Source organism: Pinus tabuliformis, chromosome Q (assembly GCF_031772625.1).
Source record: "Pinus tabuliformis cultivar Carrire ecotype Pingquan chromosome Q, CPIR1, whole genome shotgun sequence".
NCBI classification, from domain to species: Eukaryota; Viridiplantae; Streptophyta; class Pinopsida; order Pinales; family Pinaceae; genus Pinus; species Pinus tabuliformis.
Window position 1 is genome coordinate 863,003,736 of NC_142296.1, and position 27,234 is coordinate 863,030,969.

At 38.7% G+C, this 27,234-nt stretch overlaps 1 protein-coding gene across 1 annotated transcript in view; it reads right to left on the reverse strand.

Moving 5' to 3' along the window:
• The window catches only part of LOC149222267 (uncharacterized), a 187,357-nt gene that overhangs the window by 102,867 nt on the left and 57,256 nt on the right, over nt 1-27,234 (reverse strand). The window contains exons 2-3 of the mRNA XM_089387554.1: nt 21,598-21,680; nt 20,952-21,076 (exon numbers count right to left, since the gene is read on the reverse strand). Of these exons, the coding sequence (XP_089243680.1) occupies nt 20,952-21,076; nt 21,598-21,680 (208 nt within the window). The remainder of the gene's footprint in view (nt 1-20,951; nt 21,077-21,597; nt 21,681-27,234) is intronic.

The window sequence follows — 27,234 nt, forward strand, 5'->3', positions numbered from 1 at the left end:
AAGCTTGAGGAGGATAACATATGCTTGTTCTATAACCTGCCCTTCGGGCAAGCCCATCGCTATGTTTTAATGAGCTTAGCGATAGGGAAACTCGTTCTCGTCTAAAGACAAGTTTGTCGCTATTTAATCATTTTAACGAGTCTAACGACAAGGAAAACTTGGTCCTTTTCATTTTTAGAGAGTCTGAAAAGGTACAGAAAGTTAACTCCAAAATTCCTTTTTCGTCATCTAATCCCTTAAGTCCGAAAAAGTATAAAACAATACAAAAGGGATGAGTTTTCGATAACTTTAACGAGCCGAATAAAACAAGCGCTCGACCTTTTTGTGTAATAATCCCTCAAGTCCAAAAAGATTAAGATCTAGAGGAGGGATAGCTCTTCCGGTCACTTTAACGAGCTGGAAGGCCAAAACTCGGCAAACTTTTCATATTTTATGAGTCATGAGAAAAGATCTCAAAGAAGACTCGTCTTTTGAGGAACGAGTGATAAACAAGGATAGCAGCAGATTCCAGGTACAGGTTGGAATTTTCCAATCACGGCAGTGTCACAAGGATGGCTAGGTGAAATCACTCTTCGCAGTTGTTCCTCAAAATAGGTAAACAATCATATGGAGGTGAACGATTGGCCAAATGGAATGGAGGTGGCGGGTGCAAACACAACCAAGGCTTTTATGGCTAATAAATTTACGATCACAATGGTTATTTACTGGAATAGGTTCATTTTTTAATGAGCTTAAACTCTGGAGGGAACTCTTGCTCACGCTTTTCTATTTTTTAACGAGCATAAATTCCACGATAAAACTGCTCGATCTTATGTTTATTTTTTAACGAGCATGAACTATGTGCTAAAACTGCTCGGATCTCGCTTTTCTATTTTTTAACGAGCATAAATTCCGCGGTAAAACTGCTCGATTATATGGTCAAATTTTGAATTTTTACCATTACTAGCTTTTCTCTCTTCAAATATAGTACTGCTTTTTTCAATTGCTGCAACAAACTTTGTTAGAAATGAATAATATTTGCATGAAAATGAGATTATAACCCTAATATTTCACTTTAAATTGTGTAAAAAGCCATTAAAAGGTGTTTTTACCTCTCATTTACCATTTCATTTGCATTTGGTTTGTTGGAGCTCTGGAGGTGCCTCTTTCCCCCTGATTTTCACCAGCTGATTCCGGGAGATTCTGCGGACGATTTTCGGTGCCGTCTGGACCAGGTAGGAGCTAAACCCTAGCTCTTTCTTTTCATGGTTTCCTTTTCCTGTTTTTTGCCTGTTTTCCGGTCTTTCTGAGCCCCTGGGGTTTTGCCAGGGCACCCTAGGATCAGCGCAGGTTTCCCTTTCGAAACTTGCGCTGAAGGTCAAGCTGCCTTAAGGCAGCCTGACCCTCAGCGCAAGTGGGAGACTTCCTGCCTGCGCTGGGCTCAAAAAGACTGAGTTTTAAGGTTATTTTTTGATGATTTTTTCGCCAGTTTTTCATCAAATCAGGAATTCACTCTTTCTCTTGTTTTCTTTGCAGGGAACTTTGAACAAAATGTCCCTTACATGGCGAGAATGAGAACATGAAGAGGAGGACATGATTGCCCTCCATGACCCGGTCACGGTGAATGCGCTGCAGAACTGTGGCCTGCTGAAGTTCTTCCGTATCTCTAGCATGAGAGCACAGATTTCTTTACTGCAGTATATGCTTGATGCTTGGGATCCTGTTAACCAAGTGTTCCAGATTAGGGGGAAGACCATCCCCTTGACCATAGAGGACATGTACTTCTTGACTGGATTGTCAAGACGAGGTGCCCCCATTTCCTTATCAGGTACGGCCCGGGGGACTGATTCCACCAGAGATTATGTCCGCCAGTATTGCAGGGAAGGTTCTCAGCCGAGCAGAGACGGCAAGATTGTTGTCCGTGAGATTACTGATCGGGCTCTCAGGTCCATTCTTTTCACTATTGGTAGGATGGCCGGCAGCGCAGCTCTACATGTTGCCAACAGGTCTTATATGCAGCACGCCTTGGAGTGTCTCCAACCGAAAGTATTCAACTGGTGTGATGCAGTACTTGTTCAGATGAAAAGTCAATTGACCAAGGTAAAGGACGGGAAGCTGAAGAACTTTGGATTTGGTTCTATTCTGACTGCCTTCGCCTTGGAGAAAATCCCACTGATGCAGCCTCAGTACATCATACTTGACTTGCCTTCTCCGACCGAGCCACGCATGCAGAGGTGGGTTGACCACATGTCTAGGCATGCAGGTCAACCTCAGATTACTTTTACTGAGGCCTTATTTAGGTGGTTTGAGCACCAGGAGATGGTGTTTTCTGAGTATCCATATGTGGGTATGGATTTCCGAGGTGATCTGGATTTGGTGCTAGCGGATGGCGAGAAGTGGGGTGCCATTGGTAAACTCTTTGACCATTTTACTGTTTATTGTTCTTACTCATAATGTTGTTGTGCTTTATTCTATCAAGACTTTTAATTGTACTCTTGGGTGCATGCAGATATTGGTCCTATTCGTCCAGCAGTTCGTCCGAGATCGCCAGCTGCTGCCCCGGCAGGGGAGCCTACTAGGAGAGTTGTTATTCGCGATCTTGACGACACTGAGACCCTTACAGCTGTGCAGGAGCAGGTTGAGAGCCTTACTCGTGGCCTTCCGGATGTACAGATTGACGAGTTACCTTTACAGATGCAGCGGCATACCATTGGTATGCCTAGATGATGGACTCGTCTCTTGCGCATGATTGCACAGACCGTGATGTACTATCATGAGCACCACTGGGCTAGGGTGCCCCCTAGCATCTTTTTGAGTTTTTAGGTCATATGACCAATTTTGTATTGGTTACAGAACATTATGTATGAACTTATATAAACAGCTTATATGTATTTTGATTTTCGGGTTTTATTCTGGTTGACTTATATGATCCATATGTACAATCTTTGATGATGTGTCCCTTTTTATAAATGTTGTAAATGTCTATCTAACACATAGTTTGTTAATGAGTCAGTTAATGTGTTTAAGTTTCTTGAAATATGTTGATATTGAATTGAATCAAATCGTCTTTCCAAGATCTTAACCCTTAGGAACATGCGATAAATAGCTGGATTGCGAACAGAATATATACCATTGAGTTGTAGTATTATGAGCTGTGAGTCTAGCCTGAAAATTAGTCGGCGTATGCCATGTGTGATGGCATCAGAGAGTAGTTCTATCAACGCGCTTATTCGTTGATTGCCCAATACATACTCCTCTAAAAATTACTAACGCGCCGCTTGGATCAAAAATGGCCCAGGCTGCGGAGGACAGGTTCCGCGAACTACGACTCGCTCCGTCGGCATACCCAACACATGTCTCCAGAAGGTTCGACATCTGCAATGGAAGAAGGTGGATCATTTGACCAGAACAAACACTTTAGCGAAAACAAAATACAACAAAAGCATGCAGGTTACTATTTAAGCATAGTAACGCTTGAGGTACAACCCGTTGCGGGGCTGCGCCAGTGGAATTCCATCGTAATCCATTAACTCGTAGGCTCCTTTTGCTAACACCCTTTTAACAATATAGGGGCCCATCCATAAGGACTTGAATTTACCTGCTCCCAACTTATCGGATTCTTGATCATAAAACAAGACCAAATCACCTTCTGAGAAGACACGGGGTTTGACATTTTTGTCGAACTGAGCCTTGACTCGTTTCTTATGAGCTTCGTTAGCCAAAGTGGCGACACGGCAGGTTTCATCCAACTGGATTAATTCCAATAAACGAGTCTCTTCTTCTGAGGTTCCGGGGAGAATATCGATTGCGAGTTTAAGCGACGAAATTTCGCACTGGATTGGCAAGACTGCTTCCAGGCCATACACCAGTTGAAAAGGTGTGAACCCGGTTGCGTTCTTTACCAAGGTCCGGTAAGCCCACAAGGCTGAGTACAGGATTAGGTGCCACCTTCTTTTATGAACCCCAATCATCCTTTGCAACATACGCTTCAGGACCTTGTTGATTGCCTCAACTTGTCCGTTGGCTTGTGGATAATATGGGGTAGAGCCGTCGTGAGATAGCCCTAGCTTGGTAGCTAATTCGACCATCATGTGATTGCGAAAATGCGATCCATGATCTGTAACTATAGCCTGTGGTACGCCGAACCTGGCGACTACATGATTGAAAAAGAAAAGGGCAGTTGTTTCACCAGTGTTATCCAATGTAGGCATCGCCTCGGCCCATTTGGTAAAATAGTCAACAGTGACTATAATATACCCATGCCCCCCGATCGAGGTGGGGTTACATTGCATGAAATCGATGCCCCACTTGGCGAAGGGCCCAACAGCAACTATTGGCTGTAAAGGTGTGGGTGGTCGTCTGGTTTTGCTATCAAAGATTTGACAAGCATGGCAACTTCTGACTGCGGTTATGCAATCTTTGAACATGGTTGGCCAGAAGTATCCTGCTCGTAAGATTCTTTGTGCTGTTGCATATCCAGACTGATGCCCCCCACACGCGCCTGAATGACAATCATTCAGGGCTTTTTCGGCCTCCTCATGGGTAAGGCACCTCCTCAGAACTGTATCGACACCACGACGGTAAAGTGTATCACCGACGATCATGTAGTCTTTTGCTTGGTATCGTATACGTTTTTGTTCGGAGTGAGAGGTATTAGACCTGAACTTTTGGGTTTGGAGATAAACTATGATATCTCCATACCACTCATCACTTACAGATATCAGAAACAAACTTTCGTCCACGATTGACTCTTCCGATGTTTCATCGTTGGATGATGATGGGAGATCGCACAATAATTCTGCGAAAACTAGAGCTTTCTTTGATTTGGATTTGACAAATTCTAGATCAAACTCTTGAAGGATCGCTATCCATTTTGAATATTTTCCCCCCAGCAACTGTCGGGACAGTATATAAGTCATGGGGTTGTAATCTGACAGGATGGTAGTTTTCCGAAAGAGGACATAATGTCAAAACCTTTGAATCGCTTGAACAGCTGCAAGCGCTAGTTTTTCAACATAAGAATATTTACTTTCTGTATCGTTTAAGTTTTTACTTAAATAATAGATTGGATGTTCTATTCCATCGATTTCTTGAACTAAAACCATCGCAATGGTCGTATATGCTGCAACTAGATACAGGTTAAAATCTCTTTGATAGTCCGGGGCGTACATTAATGATGCTTTTACTAGACAATCTTTCAGAGCATCAAAAGAAGCTTGCGCCACCTGGTCCCAGACAAAAGGTACATCCTTTTTCAATAAACGAGTATAACCCTTAGCAAGTTCTGCGTAATTTGGAATGAACCTCCTCAGAAAGTTTGCTTTCCCTTGGAGTTTCTGAATCTGAAGCAAATTTGAAGGTGGAGGCAAATTAATGATTGCCTGAACCTTACAACGGTCGAGACGAATCCCATCCTTAGAGACTACAAAGCCACGTAAACGACCAGAACCGACGCAAAACACACATTTGTGTGGATTGAGTCTTATCTTGTAGTGTCGGCAACGTAGAAATATCGCTCTTAAATGCTGCGGATGATCAGTCCGCTTTCGCGAATGAGCCGGAAGATCGTCAAGATAAGGTTGAACAATGTTCTTGATGTCATGGAAGGCATAATTCATCGCCCTCTGAAACGTCGCCCCTGCGTTCTTTAAACCAAAGGGTAATTTTCGATAAGCGAATGTGCCCCACGGACAAATAAATGCAGTCTTTGACTGGTCCTGTGGGCGGATATTTATTTGATTATACCCGGAAAATCCATCCATAAATGAAAAGATTTCACATCCGGCGCATTCATCAATTATCTGGTCGATGAAGGGTGTAGGGTAGTTGTCCTTCGGACAAGCTTGGTTTACATCCCTATAATCAACACACACTCTAATCGTCCCTTGTTTTTTCATAACAGGGACAATATTCGATACCCAATCGGTTAGAGGAACCGGGTAGATGAATCCAGCATGGAGGAGTTTTTCAACTTCCGCCTTAATGGCAGCGGCTTTCTTCGGGTGCACTTGCCGAAGCCGTTGTCTTACTGGTTTGACATCAGGATACATTTTAATTTCATGTTCAACGATACTCGAGTCAATGCCTGGCATTTCATCATATTACCAAGCAAAGACATCTCTAAATTCACGAAAAAGAGCGTTATATATTTCCAGTTCTGAAGGGGAACAACCTTTGCCGACATAAATATTCTCTACAACATCTGTTTTGGTCGAGATATTTATGGCTATAGTCTCCTCAATATTGGATAGGTTTCGCTCGGAATCCACCGTATTTACAGTATTCGTTAGGAACTCAAATACTGAAGGGTGATAAAGGTCACTTTGAGTATCTTCTTCATATTCCGGAAGAAGGGAACGATGGTGGTGATCATTCCATGGTGCCCCTTCAATCATCATTGATTGTAGGATTCCTTCGTCAGTCCCATGTACTTTCGACCAAGGATCTAATGGGGTTCCATATTCTCTAGATCTATCTACCCAAACGCTTGACGAGCATTGATTCGGGCTCGCCTCCCATGATTGCTACAATATTTCTAAAGGGCTTGGGGGCAAAACCATTGAATGATCCATGTTGACCTTCGTGGAAGATATCATGTTGCAGGTTGCTACAAACGGTACATTTCCTGTATAAATAGGAGGTGGTAGCGCGAAAGTTCCCATCAATGTGGGGTCTTTCAATAATCCTACTCCGATATCTTGAATTGAATGGTTGCTCTCATGGATCATGGGAATGCTTCCTGTAACTTGTGAACCATTAGGGAGGAAATTCTGTTGGTCGACGATCGTAATCCCTCCTTCAAACGAGAATGCGATCTTCCTAAAATAAGTCGACACGACAGCTGCCATGGCATAAATCCATGGTCTACCCAGTAGTATGTTATAGTCAAGATTTCCATCAATGACTTCTACCTCAATTTCTACCGTCTGTCCTCCTAGTTCAACTTTTAAGTTATTAAGGATACCGTAAGGGGTATAAGTCCTTCCGTCGAAAGCTTTTAATGTTGTCGAAGATCGCGACAAGGTTGGAGATCCTAAAGTTTTCCAGCAACTCATTGACATAATACATGTCGAGGCTCCCTCATCAATTATTGTTCTGTGAACAGTTTTGTTGAGCGCTTTCACTTGAATAAGGAAAGCTAGCTGAGCTGGTAACTGAGGATCATATCCCTTGTGATCAAAGGATACAAGATTGGAATCCTTAGGATCAACCCCACCAATTGCCGATAACAATGCCTGCCTTTGGGTTGGACAATTTTGTAGCACTTCAAGAGTCGACATAACGGATGGCGATTGGGCCAAATCTTCCACTATATTATAATGCTGCGCCGCCTTGGCGCGAGGATTAAATGTCGACTTGTGTACTACACCCTTCGGCGGTTTTATTGTTAATTCAGGGATGGTGGGCGTTACAACTTCTGTCGAAGTTGTTGTCGAACTACTTGGTTGATCTTTACCTTTTTCGTTCGACACCTGAGGATTCCCATAATCTTTGTTCCTTGTCGAAATCAAAGCATCATTCTGCTGTTTCGAAACCGACAACATAAGGACTTGCGATGGGGAAGCATTTCCACTATCAACCAGATTTTGACCTGGGTTGGGAAACGGATCAGTTAACACAGCTGATGTTTGGGAACTTTTAAAGAACCTCTTTAACTCAGCTTTGAATGGGCAATTCTTTGTGTTATGATCCTTATCATCACATATTAGACATGGATAATTTTGTTTCCCTTTGCCAGGAGGGTTTGAAGCATTTTTTCCAGGGGATGACTCACCCTGTTTCTTCTTCTCCCCTTTGTTTTGTTTCTTCTTGCTTCCTGGTTGATTGGTTTATTTGCCTTTATCTTCCGATACGGCATTTACTTCCGAAGCAAGAATTTCTTCTTTTGCATTTTGATCCGAATTCTTACGGGCTTTCTTTGACGAAGCCTTTATCGATTTCGCGTTTGTTGTGCCAATCACGCCATCACCGGCATGAGAGTCACTATTTGATTTAGGAGGGGGAGGAATTGAAAATTCTGGTCTAGGGGCGTCAGGTATTTTGTCATAGAGTGTGCCGGACTGAGTGTAAACTAAGTCCAAATATTGTGCACGAGCAATCACTTGCTCCTCTATTACGACTCCCCCCTTGGCCACATCTTCCGTAATAGCCGTAAGTAACGACTTTATAAACCATTCAGCTAATAGCTGATCGGGAACATATGTTTTCACCATCCTACGACGACGACGCCACTCATGTATATGATCAGATATATGGGTAGCAGTTTTCTGTTTGAAGTTGGTTAATATTTCTGTTCCCGTTTCATACCTTATCGGTAATTGAAAGTGGGTTAAGAAAGTCGTGGCTAGGGAACTAAAATTGTCGAAAGAGGCTCTTGGCAATTCAATATACCATTTAGCCGCTGGACCTGTCAATGTCCTCTGAAAAAGGCGAAGTCTTATCGAATCGTCGTTAAGGGTGTTCGACGAACACCACAGATGAAAAGTCATCACGTGATTCGACGGGTCTTCACCTGGATTTCCATTGAATTTAGGAATGTCAGATGGAAGTTTATGAGGAATCACTGGCCACCAAGAGGCATAAGCAATCGGATCGTTGATTAAACGGTGTAAATTAGGTAACTCTAAAGTTGCCATGAATGGTAACTGTTGATTCAAGTTAGGCGAAGCGTAACCAAGGTACGATGGAATCGCTTGAGCAGTGGGCCTTTGCCTACCAGCATAATGTAATTGATGTTGGTATGACTGATACAGTTGGTGGACTTGACCACTGTAAAGTGGTTGGTTTTGACCGTTTTGGATATACGGTTGTCCACTATTCGCAAAGATCTGCTGCTCAGAACCTTGGTACACTTGCTGGAACTGCGGTTGTTGGTATTGTACAAGCCATGGTTGTGACGCCATGTTCTGTTGCGCCATGCTAACCATTGGACCAAGGTGTGGGGTAATTGTACCCGTTTGTACTTGTGTCGTCCCACCAGTTGGCGATTGTGGTTGTGACCCATGGTCAAGCGACTGTTGCATTACAACCTGAGAAATCTCAGGTTGACATGTAACAGGCATCGCTTGAACTTACGACACAGTTACAATAGCCGGTGTGGTTGGGATATTCGTCACAGGTACACACTGTTGCATAGAATATACAATCCTTGGTTGTTGAGGTAGCATAGGTACCCAACTACTTGATGCAATTCCAGTATAACCTGAATACTGTTGAGAACTGCCATATGGATATCCTCCTGGAGGAGGTAATGAAAGGGCATACAGCCCCCCATATGGTAGCAATACGGAACTCAGAGGGATTGTTAGTCCTTGAGGACTAGATGGCCCAAATTGACCTCCATGAGGATCAATCTGTCGAGTTTCAACATAAGAATTACCGGGTATTACTCCGGATGAACAAACTGGAACAGACCATACTGTCGAAATAGTCCCTTGGTGGACTCCTTCTAGCTGTTGAGAGCTAGTTGGGACAGCTGGTATGCCGGCAAACATCATTGGAGTGACGGTAGGGGCTTCTGCCGTCGCTGTGTCATTTGACACAGTCCTAGACGATGACGGTTGTTCAGACATTTTAAGTCTATCCAATAGATTGCCTAGCGATTCTACAAGGACTTCCACTTGTGGTGGATTAACCTATGATGAAGGAAATAGAGTGATCCCGACTCCAAAATGAGTTGGAGTACTTGCTTGCGGATCCTCTGCAATTTCCTCTATCGCAATCAAACCCGGTGGAAGAGGAAGACCGTCAGGTCCGTAAAATATTTCTGGTGCCGAAGAAGTGGTTGTTTCGACAGCGACAGTTGTTTGAGGAAATAAACTCTCTGGATCGGTTACAAATGGAACTGGTTCAGTTACACAAGTATTTGCCCCCAGACTAGGATCAGTATTACTGTCCTTCTGTGGTTGTTGAACTTCTTCTATAGAGGCAGGGTTTCCAGAAATGTTAGGAGTAACCGGAACCTCGGATGCAGTTGGAACACTTGTTCTAACTTTCAAAGGAGATTTTGAACCGGTTAAACGAGTTCGCTTTGCCCATACTGTTTTCGATTCTGGGGACAAAGACGGTTGACTCGTAAGCCTCCGCGAACGACGGGGTTTCAATTGACTTTCTTCCACGATTGCGGATTACTCGATCAACTAAAATATTAAAAGGGGAAATTTGTGTTTCCGAATTGAATGAATTTTATTAGACGCTTTTAGACACAACTTGCTTTTTCACTTTTTAAGAGTCGAGAAAAAGCTAAATATGACTCTAGTCTCCTTCGATGTATTAACGAGCCCGAAGTGACAAATGCTCGGTTGGACTTTTTCAGTTATAGAGTTTGAAAAAGGCCAAAAGAAGCTGCTCTGGAGATCTAGGGAGAGGGTGTGCCAAACCTTTCACAAAACCACAGAATACGTTTTACGGTACGAGTGGTCGATCTTCGTGAATGTTGTGTTCACTGCATTGCGATCAGTAGGGCGGCCGACACGGTTTCCTATTGGATAAAGGCTTTATTCCTATAGGGGTCTCCCAATATATACGCGACGGAACGTGGGAGCAAAAGTCCGTATTAGTGCCACCGACTCTCAGGAGGAATCACCCACCTTCGTCGAGATCGACAGTCACTACGTTTAACGACGCCGGAACACGTCTCTAGCTTAGACCTCTAGATGTTTGCGTTACGTTTCAAAGCGTTGTTAGGTTCATTCAATATATTTTAAGTTGATCTTTTTAAAGTTTGCCTTTCAAGGTTCACCACGAGATGTATTGAACAAATTCCTAAATGCAGTCTAAGATGAGAAGCAAGCTTTTTCAATCTTTTCGACTTATGAAAATCTTAACTACTGAGGGAAAAGAGAGACAAAATCTTTCCACACAGATCAAAGAGCACTCGCTAATGCACTTTTTCCCTAAATCAACATACAAACTTATATGCAAAATGCAAAGATGCAGGTATTTCTTTTCTCTTTCTTAATGTTTGTGCGATACAAAAAGAAAGCTGTTGTATAATTTGAATTCAATTTCAAGCGAAAGCAAACAAGCTTGTCCAAAATCAAAAGACACCTTAAGATTTACTTGTTTTGACACTAGAAATATATAAATTCAAACCATATGACGAAAGCAAAAGCTCAATCAGCTATGAACAACAAACAAACTAACTCTTAAGATCAAAACGACACTTTATCACAGGTCTAGATCTAAGAGGCCACAACAAGACTAGTTCACTTTTGTTATGGGAAACTGTAAATGATACAAGAAATACACAAAGAACAAACACAGTTTCTTTATACAACCGAGGCGGAATAGTGACAAGGAAAGTTGGTTTCAGATAGGCACACTGACTGGTAACAAACAGCAAAAACAAGAGTGAAAACAGGGCAAGAAACAGCAGGAAACCCCAGTAGCACTAGGCAAGACTGGTCCAGCGCAGGTGGGACACTATCTGTTTGACCTTCAGTGCAGGTAGCCCCTTCGGGAACTGCGCTGAAATGCAGACAGCCTTTGTACAGCCTGCACTGAAGAACGAAACTTTCGTTTCTCTCAGTTTCCGGGTCACAGATTGCTCAAAAATTCACAGTTTTTGCTCAAATCAGAAGCTATCAGTCAAGGACACACTAAGAGATGACAAGGAGGATGAAAAGATATCACTAAGAGCTTATTAGAGTCCTTGTGGATCAGCTCTTCAAATCATAAACTTGCCCAGAAACTGAGCTAGAGTAGCTGCCCTCTACTTTGCATTTGAAAGATTCAAATACAGTTCGATTCGGTACTCCCTTTGTTTATGAAATGAATAGCAAAAAAACACAAACAACCAACAAGGTACGATCCCCAGCGGAGTCGCCAATTCGTTGTTGGGAAAAGTATCCAATACGGAATGACCCTATCCCACTCTAAGGGTGATAGTACCTCAGCAACAACTGAATGCAAAGCTATTCAAGATTACTTCTTTATGAGATGAGAGAGAGAAGAGAAAGGGGATCCACTAACTGTTATCTTCCGCTAATGGTTGATCCAATCTTCCCTCTTTGCTGCTTGCTCCTAGCTCCTTGCTCTTTCACCGGCCCAGCTACACAAAGATCCTATAAAAGCACAAGAAAAGGAAACTACAAGAAGCATACATCCATGATTGATTCAGGGATTAGAATAAATCAAATATACAAGCATCAATTCACCATTTAGACACATGCATATAGAAGAACCTCAAATACTTTATTAATGGAAGAAGTAAAGTTCTGAGAGTGTTACAACCATAATAGGCCCAATCCAGCAACACCTCCCAGCAGAAAGAAATCTCCTCTTCACCTCCTTCAAAGCAATCACCCAATAGTTCTATACTCAAACCAACAACACTTCCTTACTTGCACAAAATTCCAGCCCCTCTTAGACCTCATGAGAGAGCTCTATATATAGGAGATTTGGAGAAAGGATGAGTCAGCTTGAGGTTGGCATGAAGCTGACTAGTGTCCTCTCCCACTTCAGTTATACTTCAGTTCTTGAGTCCACTTGGAGATCTAGATCCTCTTACTCATCACAAGGCGAATTCCCTGATCCAAGTGTCATTTTGGAAGCTTCCTGGGCATTTGACACCTTGCAGAATGAATGTGCCACTTGGCCAATCTCACCCAGCGCAGGTAGCCTTCATTGCTTTTGACATTCAGCGCAGGTACAGAGTGGAGCAGTTGACATTCAGCGCAGATGCTCAGTGGAGCAGCTGACATGATCCAGAAATAGCTTGTTTTTAAGTGTTTTCAGGTGGAGAACTGATTTTCAGTGTTGTGGTTTGCTGACCTTGTTCCTCTAGGGGTAGGAACAACATGTTTAGGGACTTTGGATCCCTTAGATTATTGACATTTCATGCTTCATGCTATAAGGCACAAAAATGTCTATAACAACAAGTAGTCTAGTAGAATATCCATGACAATTCACAAATCATTTTTCCCTCCAAAACATGATTAGTAATCTAATATCTTTTTTCCTTTTTTGTATCTTAGAGGAACCCAACACCCCGCCTAACACATAACTACTAGTAAACCTCTGGGGTCCTATGGCCTATTCTCCTCTCCATAAACTAGGTCATACTCGGAGGATTTGAACCTTGGATCTCCCAATTTTCATATATTTCACATTACTTTGATCACTAATTGAGTTGCCCCCCTGGAATGTATCTAATATTATTTTATTATTTCCACTATTATTTTATAATATTTCTTAGGAGACACATTTTAGACATCAAAATTTATCTAATAATGTTCCTCGCCCTTCAACTGATCCAAAACAACCTAATATGGAACCACACTATTGGTGTCATCGACTTCTCTTCTTCTAATACTGTGATCCATTTAGCTATTTATCTAGCGAAAATTATTTCCACATCCCAAGCCCAAAAAAGTGCATCTAGTTCTCAAGAAGCACAATATTATGAGAAATCCATCAAGGTTATCACGTTGAAGCCCACAATACCTAAGAACACTCAACAACCTGGCTGTAAAAGGAGAAATAATAAACAAAATGATAACCCTAAAACTACTTAGGAAATTGATCCAAACCAACCTAATCAGGGTGGGGACAAAAATGAGCATCACCAAAAGGTTAAATTTCCTTGTAAGATTTGTCAAGGAGATCATTTAACTCATGGGTTCCCATGTATAGATGAAGTCCATCGCCTTCTTGCACCATTGACAACCACCCAGTAGCCAACCATTTTGAATCATCCATTACCCGCCCAACCACAATAGCAAATGGTTTTGCAAAATCCTCCACCTTCACTTGGGGAAATGGGTGGAAACATTATTTTCCTTTTGGAATAAATGAGCCTATTCTCATGTGTAACAAACAAGTCAACATTTCCATGAGAGTGAAGTCTTATGATGCTCCTAAGTCGAGTTTTACTTCTAAGGACTAAACAACCCATATTGTGTCTACTAGACCTCTCACATTAGATAAGTCTTTGGATCTAGTATACCACCAACCTAAGGGTGTTATTTGTAAGATGATACATAATTCTAATGTACGGGTTGCCAAAAATTACAATATTGTTAAGCATCTTGTGCCATGTCTACTCTGGAGGTTTTTCAAAGTATTGACAGTGCTGGAAACCACAAACAGATAGGGGGTCTCTCCAATATTAAGTCCCAATTAGAGCTCACATTGTTTAGTATAGGATCCCCATCCAAAATTATATGGCTCCATTGCCATTATTTTAAAGATTTTCCTTGGATGCAATAGTTATCATAAGAGAGAAATAAACATATACTTTCGAATGAGCAAGTAATTAATCCTTGTGAAATGTTCAATTGCAATATATATCAAGGTTGTTTCATCGAAAGGGAAGAGAATGTGAGTCTTTAGAAGAAAAGTAGTAGTACTATTCTAATAAAGGCACATGCACATATATATGAAATAATCTTTAACCATCTAGAGAAATAGTTCACATATACATAACGATCATTAAAGAAAACGCAACACACAAAAAAAAAGATGAGCACCAAATCCAATGAAACAATTCAATTTATTTACTATGCAAAAAGCATAAAAACATACTAAAAACAACTAAATAATTTTCTTACAATATTCACGATACATGTGTGAAAGTGTGTTGGCTCAATGAGCTTCAAATTGTTAAGAAACAATTCCAAGATACATGGTTACAATGAGACACCACTAGCTCCAATAGTGGAGATTTAAGCCACTACTTTCTCCCCAAAAGAACAATATTCTCTCTAATTCCTAGTTGAATAAGCCAAGGTGAAAACTCCTTGCTTGGGTAATGAGGCTACTTTTATAACAAGAGGGATGAACTTTCATATTCCCATGACTCTTAAAATACTCTTGTGACTCTTGGACTTCTAATATGACCTTTGGACTTCCACAATATCTTTGGAATTTTTCTAATGACTCTTTTGTCCATATGTGACTCTTGAACTCCCAGATATTTACATTTACAATATTTTCCAAAATCACATCATCATGTGACGACAACATGACAAGTTGTTAACATCGATGACTCAGAACCTAGTGACTTGTAACATGAAGTTATTTGATAAGTGATGATACTACCACTATATCTTCAATACTTTTAGTAGATCTTGCATTTTAGTTTCCTTCTACTCTTTAAAGGGTCTATAGATATTATGGAATCTTCATGAATCACTTTGTTCGTCATATTCCATTATTCCTTCAATTGTAACAATATGGTTCCTTTGTGATTTTATCTTCAAAGCTCCTCCTTGGACATTGTTTCTTGACAGATATCCTCAGACATATTTTTCCATGCTTACTAAGAACACCTATAGGTATAGATCACTCATGGCAAGCAAACATTCACCTAGAAATATCCTACTCTATGATGATTCGTGCAATGCACCAATAGTGGATCAAAAATGCATAAGGGGGAGAGAGAGAGGCGTTTTGGGTGTAGGAAAAACTTGCATGAGATAGGGAGGTAGTGACTATTTACTGATATTGTGCCATGCACAACTCTGGAAGAGGAGGAGGCAAGATGAACACATGGCGCAATTCCAGGAGGAAATGCTATAGGGACTATTCACTAGGACTGTTCCATGCACTAGGGAGGTAGTCTAGGGCCACAAGGAGGGCATAGGGTGTAGTTCCAAAGCACAAGGAGTGGCATCACTTCCCACTAGAAGTGTGTAGTGCACTACACTGAGAGGCAGAGCTAAGACTGGTGCAAGGAGGAAGAGTAAGAAACAAGGAAAGAAAGACTAGAATTGTGAAATGCACAAATGAGAGAGACAAGGCTTATGGTCATGCATGGAACATTTCTAGTTGAAAACGGGGGTCACTACTAGGCTCTAGAAATGCACAGTGCGCTCTTCCCAACCTAGAAGAAGAGTTACAAGATCATAAAAATGACCAAGTATGGAAGGGTAAAACATGAAAAAAATTGATTTAGGAGTAATATTAAGCATTATACATCTCTACTCATCAATAAAACTAAAACACAACCTAAAAATAATAAATATACATCAGAACACCCATTCACAAACACTCTCCAAGTGCTTTAAGAAAATAATGAGCATTTGTGACACATAAGTGTCATTTTGTGACTAGAAATTGCATTATGGCTCAAAAGTGCGCTATAGTTATACTTGATAATTCGATGACACTTAGAAATTGACATGGACACTTGAAACTTGTAAAAAAACATAAAACAAAACTTGAAAGACAAAAATAGATGCTTCACATAATGATAGGTTGGCTCCAAAATTCAAACATAGAAACAATTTTGGAGGGTGTTGTAGAAGCGACAACACTTGGGGACATCATGGATGAACTTTAACTTCTCTATCTAGGTCTAGATTTGAGCATAGACTCTAGCCCTTTAGGAAGTTTTGACTCATCATAAGGATCACCCTAGCTTCACTACTTATCCTGGTTTACCACATGGATTCTTACTTTCTTGGCTCAAACACATTCAAAGGTATGCCAAAACTCGATTGTTTTGATTGGGAAAGGGTAGTAATGTACCAAGATTTTAATGGTCATATATTAAGCACATTCCCCAGTGTTTCTTTGCTACCAATGAGCCTATTCATTACCCTTACAAAGTCACCTCAAGGAATCACAAGCATCACTTTTCTACCAACAGACATGTTCAATACCCTGACGAAGTTGCTTGCTTCACCTCTCTGCACAAGAATCCTTTCTCTTATTCACCTCTTTATTTAGTTACTAATAGAATGTGTAAAGGAACTTATTTATTTGAAGTTGGAAGACAGATCCAGTCTTATTTTATGTGCAAGATAGGTTGTTCCATTTTTAAGGGATTCATATAATGTCTAAAGTTGATATTCTCATTTTTAGGTTTTTTCCTTTCCTTTCTCTACTCAATCAAATTGACACATGAATGCATAATCAAGTAAAATTCCAAGTAAAGACTGAAGATCCAAAGGTATGGGCATTGTAGGTCCACTAATATTTCTCCATTTGGCATGACTCACATTTTCCATCTGGACATTACTTGACTTAAAACACTTAGACCTGAACAAAGAAGGATATTTAACAGATAGCCAAGTATTATAGTTTTCACAATCCCTATTGATTTCTGCCACTTTTTTCTTTGTGCCATACGCAGGAAGCCTTTCTCTTCTTCACCTCTTTATTTAGTTACTAATAGAATGTGCAAAGGAACTTATATATTTCAAGGTGGAAGAGGGATTACATCTTATTTTATGTGTAAGAGAGGTTGTTCCTTATTTAAGGGATTCATATAATGTCTAAATTTTATATGCTTGTTTCATAAGTATTTTCCTTTCCTTTCTCTACTCAGTCAAGTCAACACATGAACACATCATCAACTAAAATACCAAGTAAAGAATTAAAATCCAAATGTATGAGCATCGTAGGTCCACTAAGTTTTCTCCATTCTACATGAATCATATTTTCCATCTAGACATTACTTGACTTAAAACACTTAGACCCAAAAAAAGAAGGATACCTAACATATAGCCAAGTATTGTAGTTGTCACATTCCCTTTTGATTTCTGCCACTTTTTTCTTTGTGCCATATGTAGAAAGCCTTTCTCTACTTCACCTCTTTATTTATTTACTAATAGAATGTGCAAAGGCACTTATTTATTTGAAGGTGGAATAGTGATTCCATATTATTTTATGTGTAATAGAGGTTGTTCCCTGATTAAGGGATTCATATAATGTATAAAGTTGATATGCTCATTTTTTAGGTTTTCTCATTTCCTTTCTCTACTTAGTCAAGTTGACACATGAACACATCATAAGTGAAATTCAAAGTCAAGAATGAAGATCCAATTTATGGGCATCTTAGGTCCAATAATATTTCTCCATGTTGCATGACTCATATTTTCCATGTGGACATTACCTAAAACACTTAGACTCAAACAAAGAAGGAGACTTAACATATAGGAAAGAATTTTAGTTGTCACAAACCCTTTTGATTTCTTCCACTTTTTTCTTTATGCCATACATACACTCTCACACAAGGTATTATTTATGTATGCTAACGAAAAAAAAGGAAGAACATGAGACATGACAAGAAAAAAAATATAAGACAAGGAAAGAAAATTGTAGAGAGGTAGGAATGCAACCTAGGGCTATTACTGGAAGTAGTTCTTAAGATCCTGATAATTGACAGGAAGAGGATTAGTCCTCCCATCTAAGGATTTCATCTTGGAAGAATGGTGACCAAAATTTTCATGGATGGTATAAGGTCCAATCCACAGAGATTGAAATTTGGTGTTCTTTCCTTTCTCTTCACGGGCCTTATCCCAATTCAATACTAGGTCTCCCATGCCGAAGTCTTTGTTCATTATGGTCTTCTTATGAAACCAATGCTTGATTGGGTTCTAGTGTAAAGAAAACTTTTCTTTCACTTTGAGCCTTTCTTCCTCAAGATTGAGAAGGGTATCTATCCTATTTTCAATAAGGAGACATGGTTTGCCTTGAGATTCTTGAGAAAGTTGCAAGGCTAGAAGGTATCTGTTCAAAGGAAGGATAACTTCTTTTTCATATACAATGAAGTAGGGAGAGGTATTTAGAGAGGATTTGGCAGTGACATGTTCATCCCATAATGCATTCACCAAAGTGTTATGCTAGTATTTTTATTCAAATAAAATGATTTTCTTGATAATGTGAATTATATTCTTGTTTGTAGACTCAGCCAAACCATAAGGGTAGTAATTTGATGCATGCTTTAAAACAATATCATTTTCTAATGAAAACTCATAAAGCTTTAGTAAGGAGAAATAAGTTGTAATATCAAAGGCAAGCGATGTAGGAATGCCAAACCTAGTTATGATATTATGTTTGAGAAACTGGATGACTTCCTAATCATTGACTTTCCTTAGCGGAACTGCTTCAGTCCACTAGGTGAAATAATAAATTTTGGTTAACATGTATCTGTGTTTCTTCGATGAATGAGTAAATATTTCACCAATAATATCCAATCCAAACTTTTGAAATGGTTCCTCAATATCTATGGGTAGCAATGGGGAGATTAACTTCAGATCATGGCCAACACACCTTTGAAAAACTAGGCACTTTCAGACATAAGCGTGAGAATCTTTAATTAATGTGGGCCAATAATAATCGGCCCACATCACCTTATGAGAAATGGTATCACTTTTGAAGTTCCCACCCACTAGTTCATCATGAATATCTCTTAAAAACCTTTCTAAATCTGGAATCTCTAAACATCTAATGAAGACACCATTATGGTGCTTCCAAAGAAACACACCATACACAAGTTGGTAAGATAAAGGTTCAAGTCATATTTCCTTATTTGTTTTTGTTTATATATGATAAGTTATGGTGTCTTTCTCTAATTATTTTCGTATGTATGCATACCAAGATGTGGTTGTACTTTTAGAAGGAACTTGCTCAACATTATACATCTTGATCTCTTGTTCCCACCCAAAAGAATCCTCTTATAGTGAATCCATCACTTCTGCTGCAAGCTAGCAGAGACCATGGCATTTGATAGTGTGAATGAGCCTTAATTCAAGATCATATTCTTATAGACACATCATCTAGTTCACTCTCCTCTCACCCAGCTCTTGTTGTACGATCTAACTATTGGATGAGGCACATAGATAATAGTGTGAGCTTTAGGAGGTAAGGCCTGGAATGTTTGATCGCCTTGTATATTGTGTATGATTTCTTATCAAAAGAGGGATAATTTGTTTTAGATCCCTGTAAACCAGCACTCATGAAAGATATAGGCTACTTATTTCCTTGATCATCTTTCTATGTTAACACAACCACAATGGAAATGTCGGAAGCAAAAGTGTACAACAATAAATATTTTCCAAAATATGGGTTGTATAAGGTCGGGGCATAAATAATGTCTTGCTTGATTTGGAAAAATATATATTTCTCCCTCTTTTCCCATTTATATATGGAATCCTTCTTTATCATGTCCTATAATGGTTTAACAATCTGCACATAATCGAAGATGAATTTTCAATGAAAATTAATCTTTCCCAAGAAGGATTTCAAAAATTTCTTGTTCATAGGAAAAGGGATTTGAGTAATAGTCTTGACCCTCTCCGGGTCAACCTTGATTCCATTCTTAGCGATAATGTTTCCTAAAAGGTTACCTTCAAACACAACAAATATTCTCTCCTTTGCATTTAGTGATATTCCATACTTATGGAATCGCTCAAAAAAAAAATTTAGATGACAACTATGATCTGATCTTTTCTTGGAAAATATTGTTATATCATCCAAGTAGACGACCAAACTTTGGTTGATTAATCCATGGAATGAAAATTCCATGGCCCACGAAATGAAAATTCAATGGCCCATTGAAACATAGTGCCAATGTTAATGAGTCCAAATGGCATGGACTTAAAAGAAAATGTCCCCCACTTCATCCCGAAGGTGGGCTTTAGTCTATTTGGTTCTGCTACTAGCACTTAATTGTATCCAGAGAATCCATTGAGTAGAGAGAACATTTCTCACCCATCTACTATCTATATTATCTACCCCATTGATTGCACAGGGTAGTTATCCTTATCTGAAGTCTGATTGAGGTTAAAAAAATCAACACACAAATGTATCTCGCCAAATGTTTTCCTTAAGAGAACCAGACTTGAAACCCATGTAAAATGATGAACTTTGAAAATGATCTAGGCATGCAACAACTTCCTCAATTCCTTTTGAATTAGGGGTTCAAGTGTCGAATGAACTTTACTTATATTTTTATGAAATGAATTCACTCCTTCTTTGATATGAATTACATGTTGGATTATACATGTATCATATGTCATTAGATCAACATATTTCCATGTGAATACAACTCGATATTGTTTGAAAAGATGGAATAAAGTTTGTCATTCTTGAGGAGAACAACATGTACTAAGGTTCTTAAATTTTAGATCTTCTTCGGTTCCCAAATTGACTTATTCATGCAATAGCATTGAGCTTTGAGCATTTGTATTCACTGGTCCTCTAAAACGGTTTTGTATTCCATAAAGTTTCTCAAGATATACCACACCTTTGGGAATAGTATTCCCCTTAATTACTTGAGCTGCTTCCTGCAAGGCCTTTTCATCCTCATCCTCTTCAATAGATGCATCTTTGAAAACATCCGCATTGGACATGAAGTGTAGTATCTCTTGTTCATCATTGAATACACAACAGTTAGTTACATTATCAGGCACATATGGCTTATAAATATTTTTTTATAGAAAATCCATATTTTATTGGTGACATCCTAGAAGTTGCATTGGCTAAAATATCAACGACAACATTATGAATTCTAGGAACATAATTAATATTAAATGCTTTAAATAATGAAATGAGATGCCATACCCTTCTTGGTAGTTTTTCAAATTAGGTGAAACACAATTAATGGTATTTTGTACATGATAGGAATTACATGTTGGATTATACATGTATCATATGTCATTAGATCAACATATTTCCATGTGAATACATCTCGATATTTTTTGAAAAGATGGAAGAAAGTTTGTCGTTCTTGAGGAGAACAACATGTACTGAGGTTCATAAATTTCATATCTTCTTTGGTTCCCAAATTGACTTATTCGTGCGATAGCATTGAGCTTTGAGTATTTGTATTCAATGGTCCAATGAAATAGTTTTGTATGCCATAAAGTTTGTCAAGAGACACCACACCTTTGGGAATAGTATTCCCCTTAATTGCTTGAGCTTCTTCCTGCAAGGCCTTTTCATGCTCATCTTCTTTAATAGATGCATATCTGAAAACATCCACATTGGACATGAAGTGTAGTATCTCTTGGTCATCATTAAATACACGAAAGTTAGTTACATTATCAGGCACATATGGCTTATAAACATTTTTTATAGAAAATCCATATTTTATTGGTGACATCCTAGAAGTTGCATTGGCTAAAATATCAGCGACAACATTATTAATTCTAGGAACATAATTAATATTAAATGCTTTAAATAATGAAATGAGATGCCATTCCTTTCTTGGTAGTTTTTCAAATTAGTTGAAACATAATTAATGGTATTTTGTACATGATGGGTAACAATGTATGAGTTGCCAATTACCCTTAGTACTTCCACCTTGAATTCTCTGGCCTTCTTTAATCCCAAAACGAGTGCTTCATATTCACCAGTATTGTTTGTACACTCGAACTCAAAGAGACATGATAATATATACCTTTTATTTTGAGGGTCAATAAGAATACAACCAGCTCTATAAATGTCTTAAGTCTTAGAACCATCAAAATATAAGGTATAGATGTCAGTGGCTAATGGGATAGTTCCTACAATAGTAGTATGTACATCCATATTACAAATTTCATTAGCACCAGTTGGAATGCAAGGAAGGAGCTATAATTGTGTATCTGCTGGTATAAGGGATGGAAACGCTTGATAACATATGTGGTCAACCTCTAAAAAACAATTTCCAAAAATGACATGCCTAAATCTAATTTACTCATTATGACCCTCGAGCAATGTCACAATATGCTTCATATAGGGTTCGATCTCTACTTGAATCTTATTGTTTATACCCTTATAAGGAAGCCATAAATGTGTCCATTCTATGGAAAATTATCCTTGTAGTTTTTTGGACCAATCTCTAATTAGAAGCAAACTGTAGGCTTCTGGAATGTTCAAAATAAAAATATTGATGCATTGGTGGGCTCTATGGATTGATGGTAAACAGATGATAACAATATTAAGCTCACCAATTTCTTGGACCAATGATTTGTTTAATTGTATGATTCGGGCATTAGTGTAACAGATAAAGGCATGAAATTTGCAGACGTGCTAGAATAAAAAAGGTAATTATGGACATTATAGTTAAAGATTTAAAATGTTAAAATAAAAGGGGTGAAGATAGTATGAGAATTCAGATTAGCAACATTAACTATAGATTTGATAATACCACAAGACTTGAGAAGTAGAAACTTCATTACTTGGCGAAGGCTATGATGTAAATGCTTGGATGATCAGTTCACGTTGTCGTGCTATCTTCGCAAGATCAAATATTGAGATATTGGCTCAATCCCCTTTCATATCCTCAATAATGTTATAATCAATCTCTTCCTCCTTAGTATGATGTGTTAAGTGTTAGGTGGTGTAGCTTTGTTTGAAGCCTCTAGAGTGATGGACTTATTCTTAATTCTCCCGGAAGTGTTCTTTGGATGCAGATCACTTCCACGCTTATTCTATGAATTTTGAGTAGGGTTATTATGTGTTAGGATTTTCCTCAACAACTACCTTTTAAGTTATTTCCCAGAAACTAGTCCTTTTCTCCTCAAGTTGTATTGTTGAGTTTCTTGTTACAAAGGAGCTTCACTCTTTGGGAGTTCATCAACACTTTTTTTATGCTATGAATATAACATCGAATGCATTAACTGAGTGACCAACACTTGAGCTTTCATCTTCCATGGTTGGTTCACTTGCTTCTTCAGTCTGCTTAGATTGCTACTCTGCTAATAAAGTTTCTATGAAATTGTTCATCATAGCATTCATGTTGTGATTCCATTGTGGACATGTTTTTTTAGAATGCCTCTCCTGATGGAAAGTAAAAAAAAAGTCCATGCCCAAGCATTCAACATTAAACAAAACATTGCTGCTCTGTGTAGATTTGGTCAGTTGGTTATTATTATTCTCAAATAAAGGTCGCTTGAAAGACTTATTGTTGGTAGATGCCTCACTTGACTTTCTCTTCAATTCTTGTACGGAGAAGCCAAGGTGAAAAGTGTTTTTCTTGAGTAATGAGGCTTCTTTTATAACAAGATGGATGACCTTTCATATCTCCATGACTCTTGAACTGCCCTCATGACTCTTAGACTTCTAGTATGACCTTTGGACTTCCACAAGACCTTTGGATGTTTCCTAATGACTCTTTTATCCATAAGTAACTCTTGGAATTCCACATATTTACATTTACAATATTTTCCAAAATTACATCATCGCGTGACGACAACATGACAAGTCATTGAAATTGATGATCTGGAACGCAGTGACTTGTAATATGAATTTATTTGAGAAGTGATGACACTACCACTATATCTTCAATACTTGTAACAGGTCTTGCATTGTAGTTTCATTATACCCTCCAAAGGGTCTAGAGAGATGATGGAGTCTTCATGGGTCACTTTTATCGTCACATTCCATTATTCCTTCAACTGTAGAAATATGGTGCCTTTGTGCCTTTGTCTTCAAAATGCGTCCTTGGACAAATTTCCATGAAAAATCTCTTCATTTTTATGCATTTTTACATGCTTACTTAGAATGTCTGTAGGTATATATCACTCATGGAAATCGAACATTAGCCTAAAAATCTTCTACTCTATTATGATTCATGCAATGTACTAATTGTGGATCAACAATGTGCAATGGGGAGAGAGAGAGGCCTTATGGATGCAGGGCACACTTGCGGGAGAAGGGGAGAAAGAGAATAATTAATAATACTATGCTATGCACAACTCTAGAAGAGGTGGTAAGGTGAGCGCATGGAGCAGTTCTAGAGGAAAGGTTGCAGGGACTGTTCACTAGGACTACTTATGTGCTAGGGAGGAAATCTAAGTCCATAAGGACTACACAAGGTGTAGTTCTAAGGCACAAGTAGAGGCATCAATACCCACTAAAAGTGCATAATGCGCTACACGAGGAGGCAAAGGCAGGACTAGCACGGGGAGGAAGAGTAAGCAACAAGGAAATGGGTCTTGTTAACTAGAATTGTGCAATGTGTAGGAGAGAGAGAGGATTCTTAGGGTGGCATAGCATGGATTTACAACTGACAAGGGGGGTCACTGATAGGCTATAGAAGTGTGCAATGCGATCTTCCCAACCCATAAGAAGAGTTGAAAGTTGATAAAAATGACTAAGTATGGAAAGGTAAAACATGGAAAAGCACAATGAATTAGGAGTAAGATCAAGCATTACACATCTAAATTCATTAATACAACTCAAACAAGACCCAAAACTAATAAATATGCATCAAAGCACTAGTTCACAAACATTCTCCAAGTGCAATAAGAAAAACATGAGAATTTGTGACACATAAGCCTCATTTTGTGACTAGAAAGTGCATTATGGATCAAAAGTGCACTATAGATATTCTTGATGATCTGACGACACTTAGGAAGGGAGGTGAATACTTGAGACATGTACAAATATATAAAATGAAACCTGAAAACCAAAAGCAACAGTTCACATGATAATAGGTGGGCTCCAAAATTCAAACATAGACAAAATTTGGGTAGGTATTGTAGCAGCAATAACACAAAGCTATCTTATTCAAAGAAAATACTTTTTTACCACTATAATATGCACGTGTCCCTTAGATTCAAATTTTATCATGTTTTATATTGATTCCCCTCATCTTAGACTCTCTCATCAAGTTTTTTTTAGATTTTAGTGTGCATTTTCAATCATGATACACACTACACTCTTGTGGATGAAGGGTCTTTGACTTGTGTGACTTCTACGTCATGTTATAATACTATTGGTTCTACAACACTTATTAAGTCAATTAAAACCATAGAGGAATTTGATGACACACCTTTGTGCCTCAGGGTCTTCTTCCTTTATTTTCCTTTGAGCTAAGGGGGAAACCATGCATGTCGATGTTGAAGTTACTAAAGCTCCCTTAGATAAATATCTTCTCCTTGGTCGTAGTTGGTTCTATGTCACATCTCATTAGATACATTTTGAGGTAAAAAATGGGCCTAAAAAAATGGACAAAAAAAATAAACTTTATAAGAACCAATAGCATTCAATATGATGATGTCAACCATGGGGGATGATTCATCATATTTAGAGTAAAAAGGTAAAAAAATAAAATAGATAAATAAAAAATACTTTTTCAACTCATATTTTCAACTTATCTCCTTATGATCTTACTCAAATTTTGAGTGGGAGCACTCATTGGATGTGGAATTTAATTTTTCATCGAATGAGTACCCATGTTGCATACTTTTGATGAACCCTACTACACGAAAAATATGAAATACATGAAAAATCATGATTGCAATCATGTTTTTTCATGTATTTCACATTGTTCGTGTAGTAGGACCCATTGAAAGTATGAAACATGGGTAATCCTTGTATGAAAAATTAAATTATGCATCCAAGGAGTTCTCCCACTTGACATTTGAGTAAAATCATAAGGAGATAAGTTGAAAATATGAGTTGAAAAAGTATTTTCTTTCCCTTTATAACTTAATGAGGTAATCTAAGCTTATTTTATTATTTCCACTATTATTTTTATAATATTCCTTAGGAGGCCCATTTTAGACCTCAAAATTTCTCTAATGGCCTTCGTGTATTCAATGTTTCATGCGCTTCACTTTCCTCGTGAAGGAAAGATTATCATGATCGATCAACTAGATTACTGCATACCATCGACCAAGTTTAACAACTATGGGAAATTGTGTGTCGTTCGTTAGAGATAACCCTACAAATTGTGAGACTCTTGTTGCAGGACTATTTAAAATCCTATCACTTATCGACATATTTCATTTACCTTCACCTGAAATTCCTTCTTCTTCAGTTTCTCCTATGCATATGATCTCTTATGTCACTTGTGGACCCCATAAGTCTCCTAACCCTTGGGTGGTGCCTTCTCCTTTGGCAATTTATCAATATGGTGAGCATATGTCTCGTTTAAGAGATTACCTCATTGTTAGTCACATCAGTACCTCCTAACCTTGGTAAGGAAATCTATCCCAATATGGAATATGACTAGGTTTATTTTCCTAAATGAGTCATCACTTTTCATGTTCCATGTGACTCCCATGACAAAAAAACTCCTTCTTGGAAATCCATCTAGAAATCATGTATCCTATTGATAATCATAGGGAATTATGCCCCTTGTTGTCTTTATTCTCCCTGACTTAGAAAATGTAGAGATTGGCAACAAAAAATATTGAATTGATCCAAGGGGCATTTTCTTGACCATCCCTAGAAGTGCCACCCTTGGACCAATTCAAGTCTTGGGTTTCTAATAGTGAACTTGTTAATGAATTGTCCAACTCACATTCTCCCAATGAACAGTGCCATGTACCACCTTTATGTCTTGATATTCCTTATCAAGGACTTTCACTAGCTCATGAGACCGCTCACCTTGCATTTCCTTGGGTCATTCATAATAATTATTTGATTCCAAGCTTTCCTTGCATCATTATCCTTTAGGAATCAAGTATTTCAAATCTCTATGAGATAAGTTGAAAATATGAGTTGAAAAAGTAGTTTTTTCCCCTCTATAACTTAATGAGGTAATATAAGATTATTTTATTATTTCCACTATTTTTTTATAATATTCCT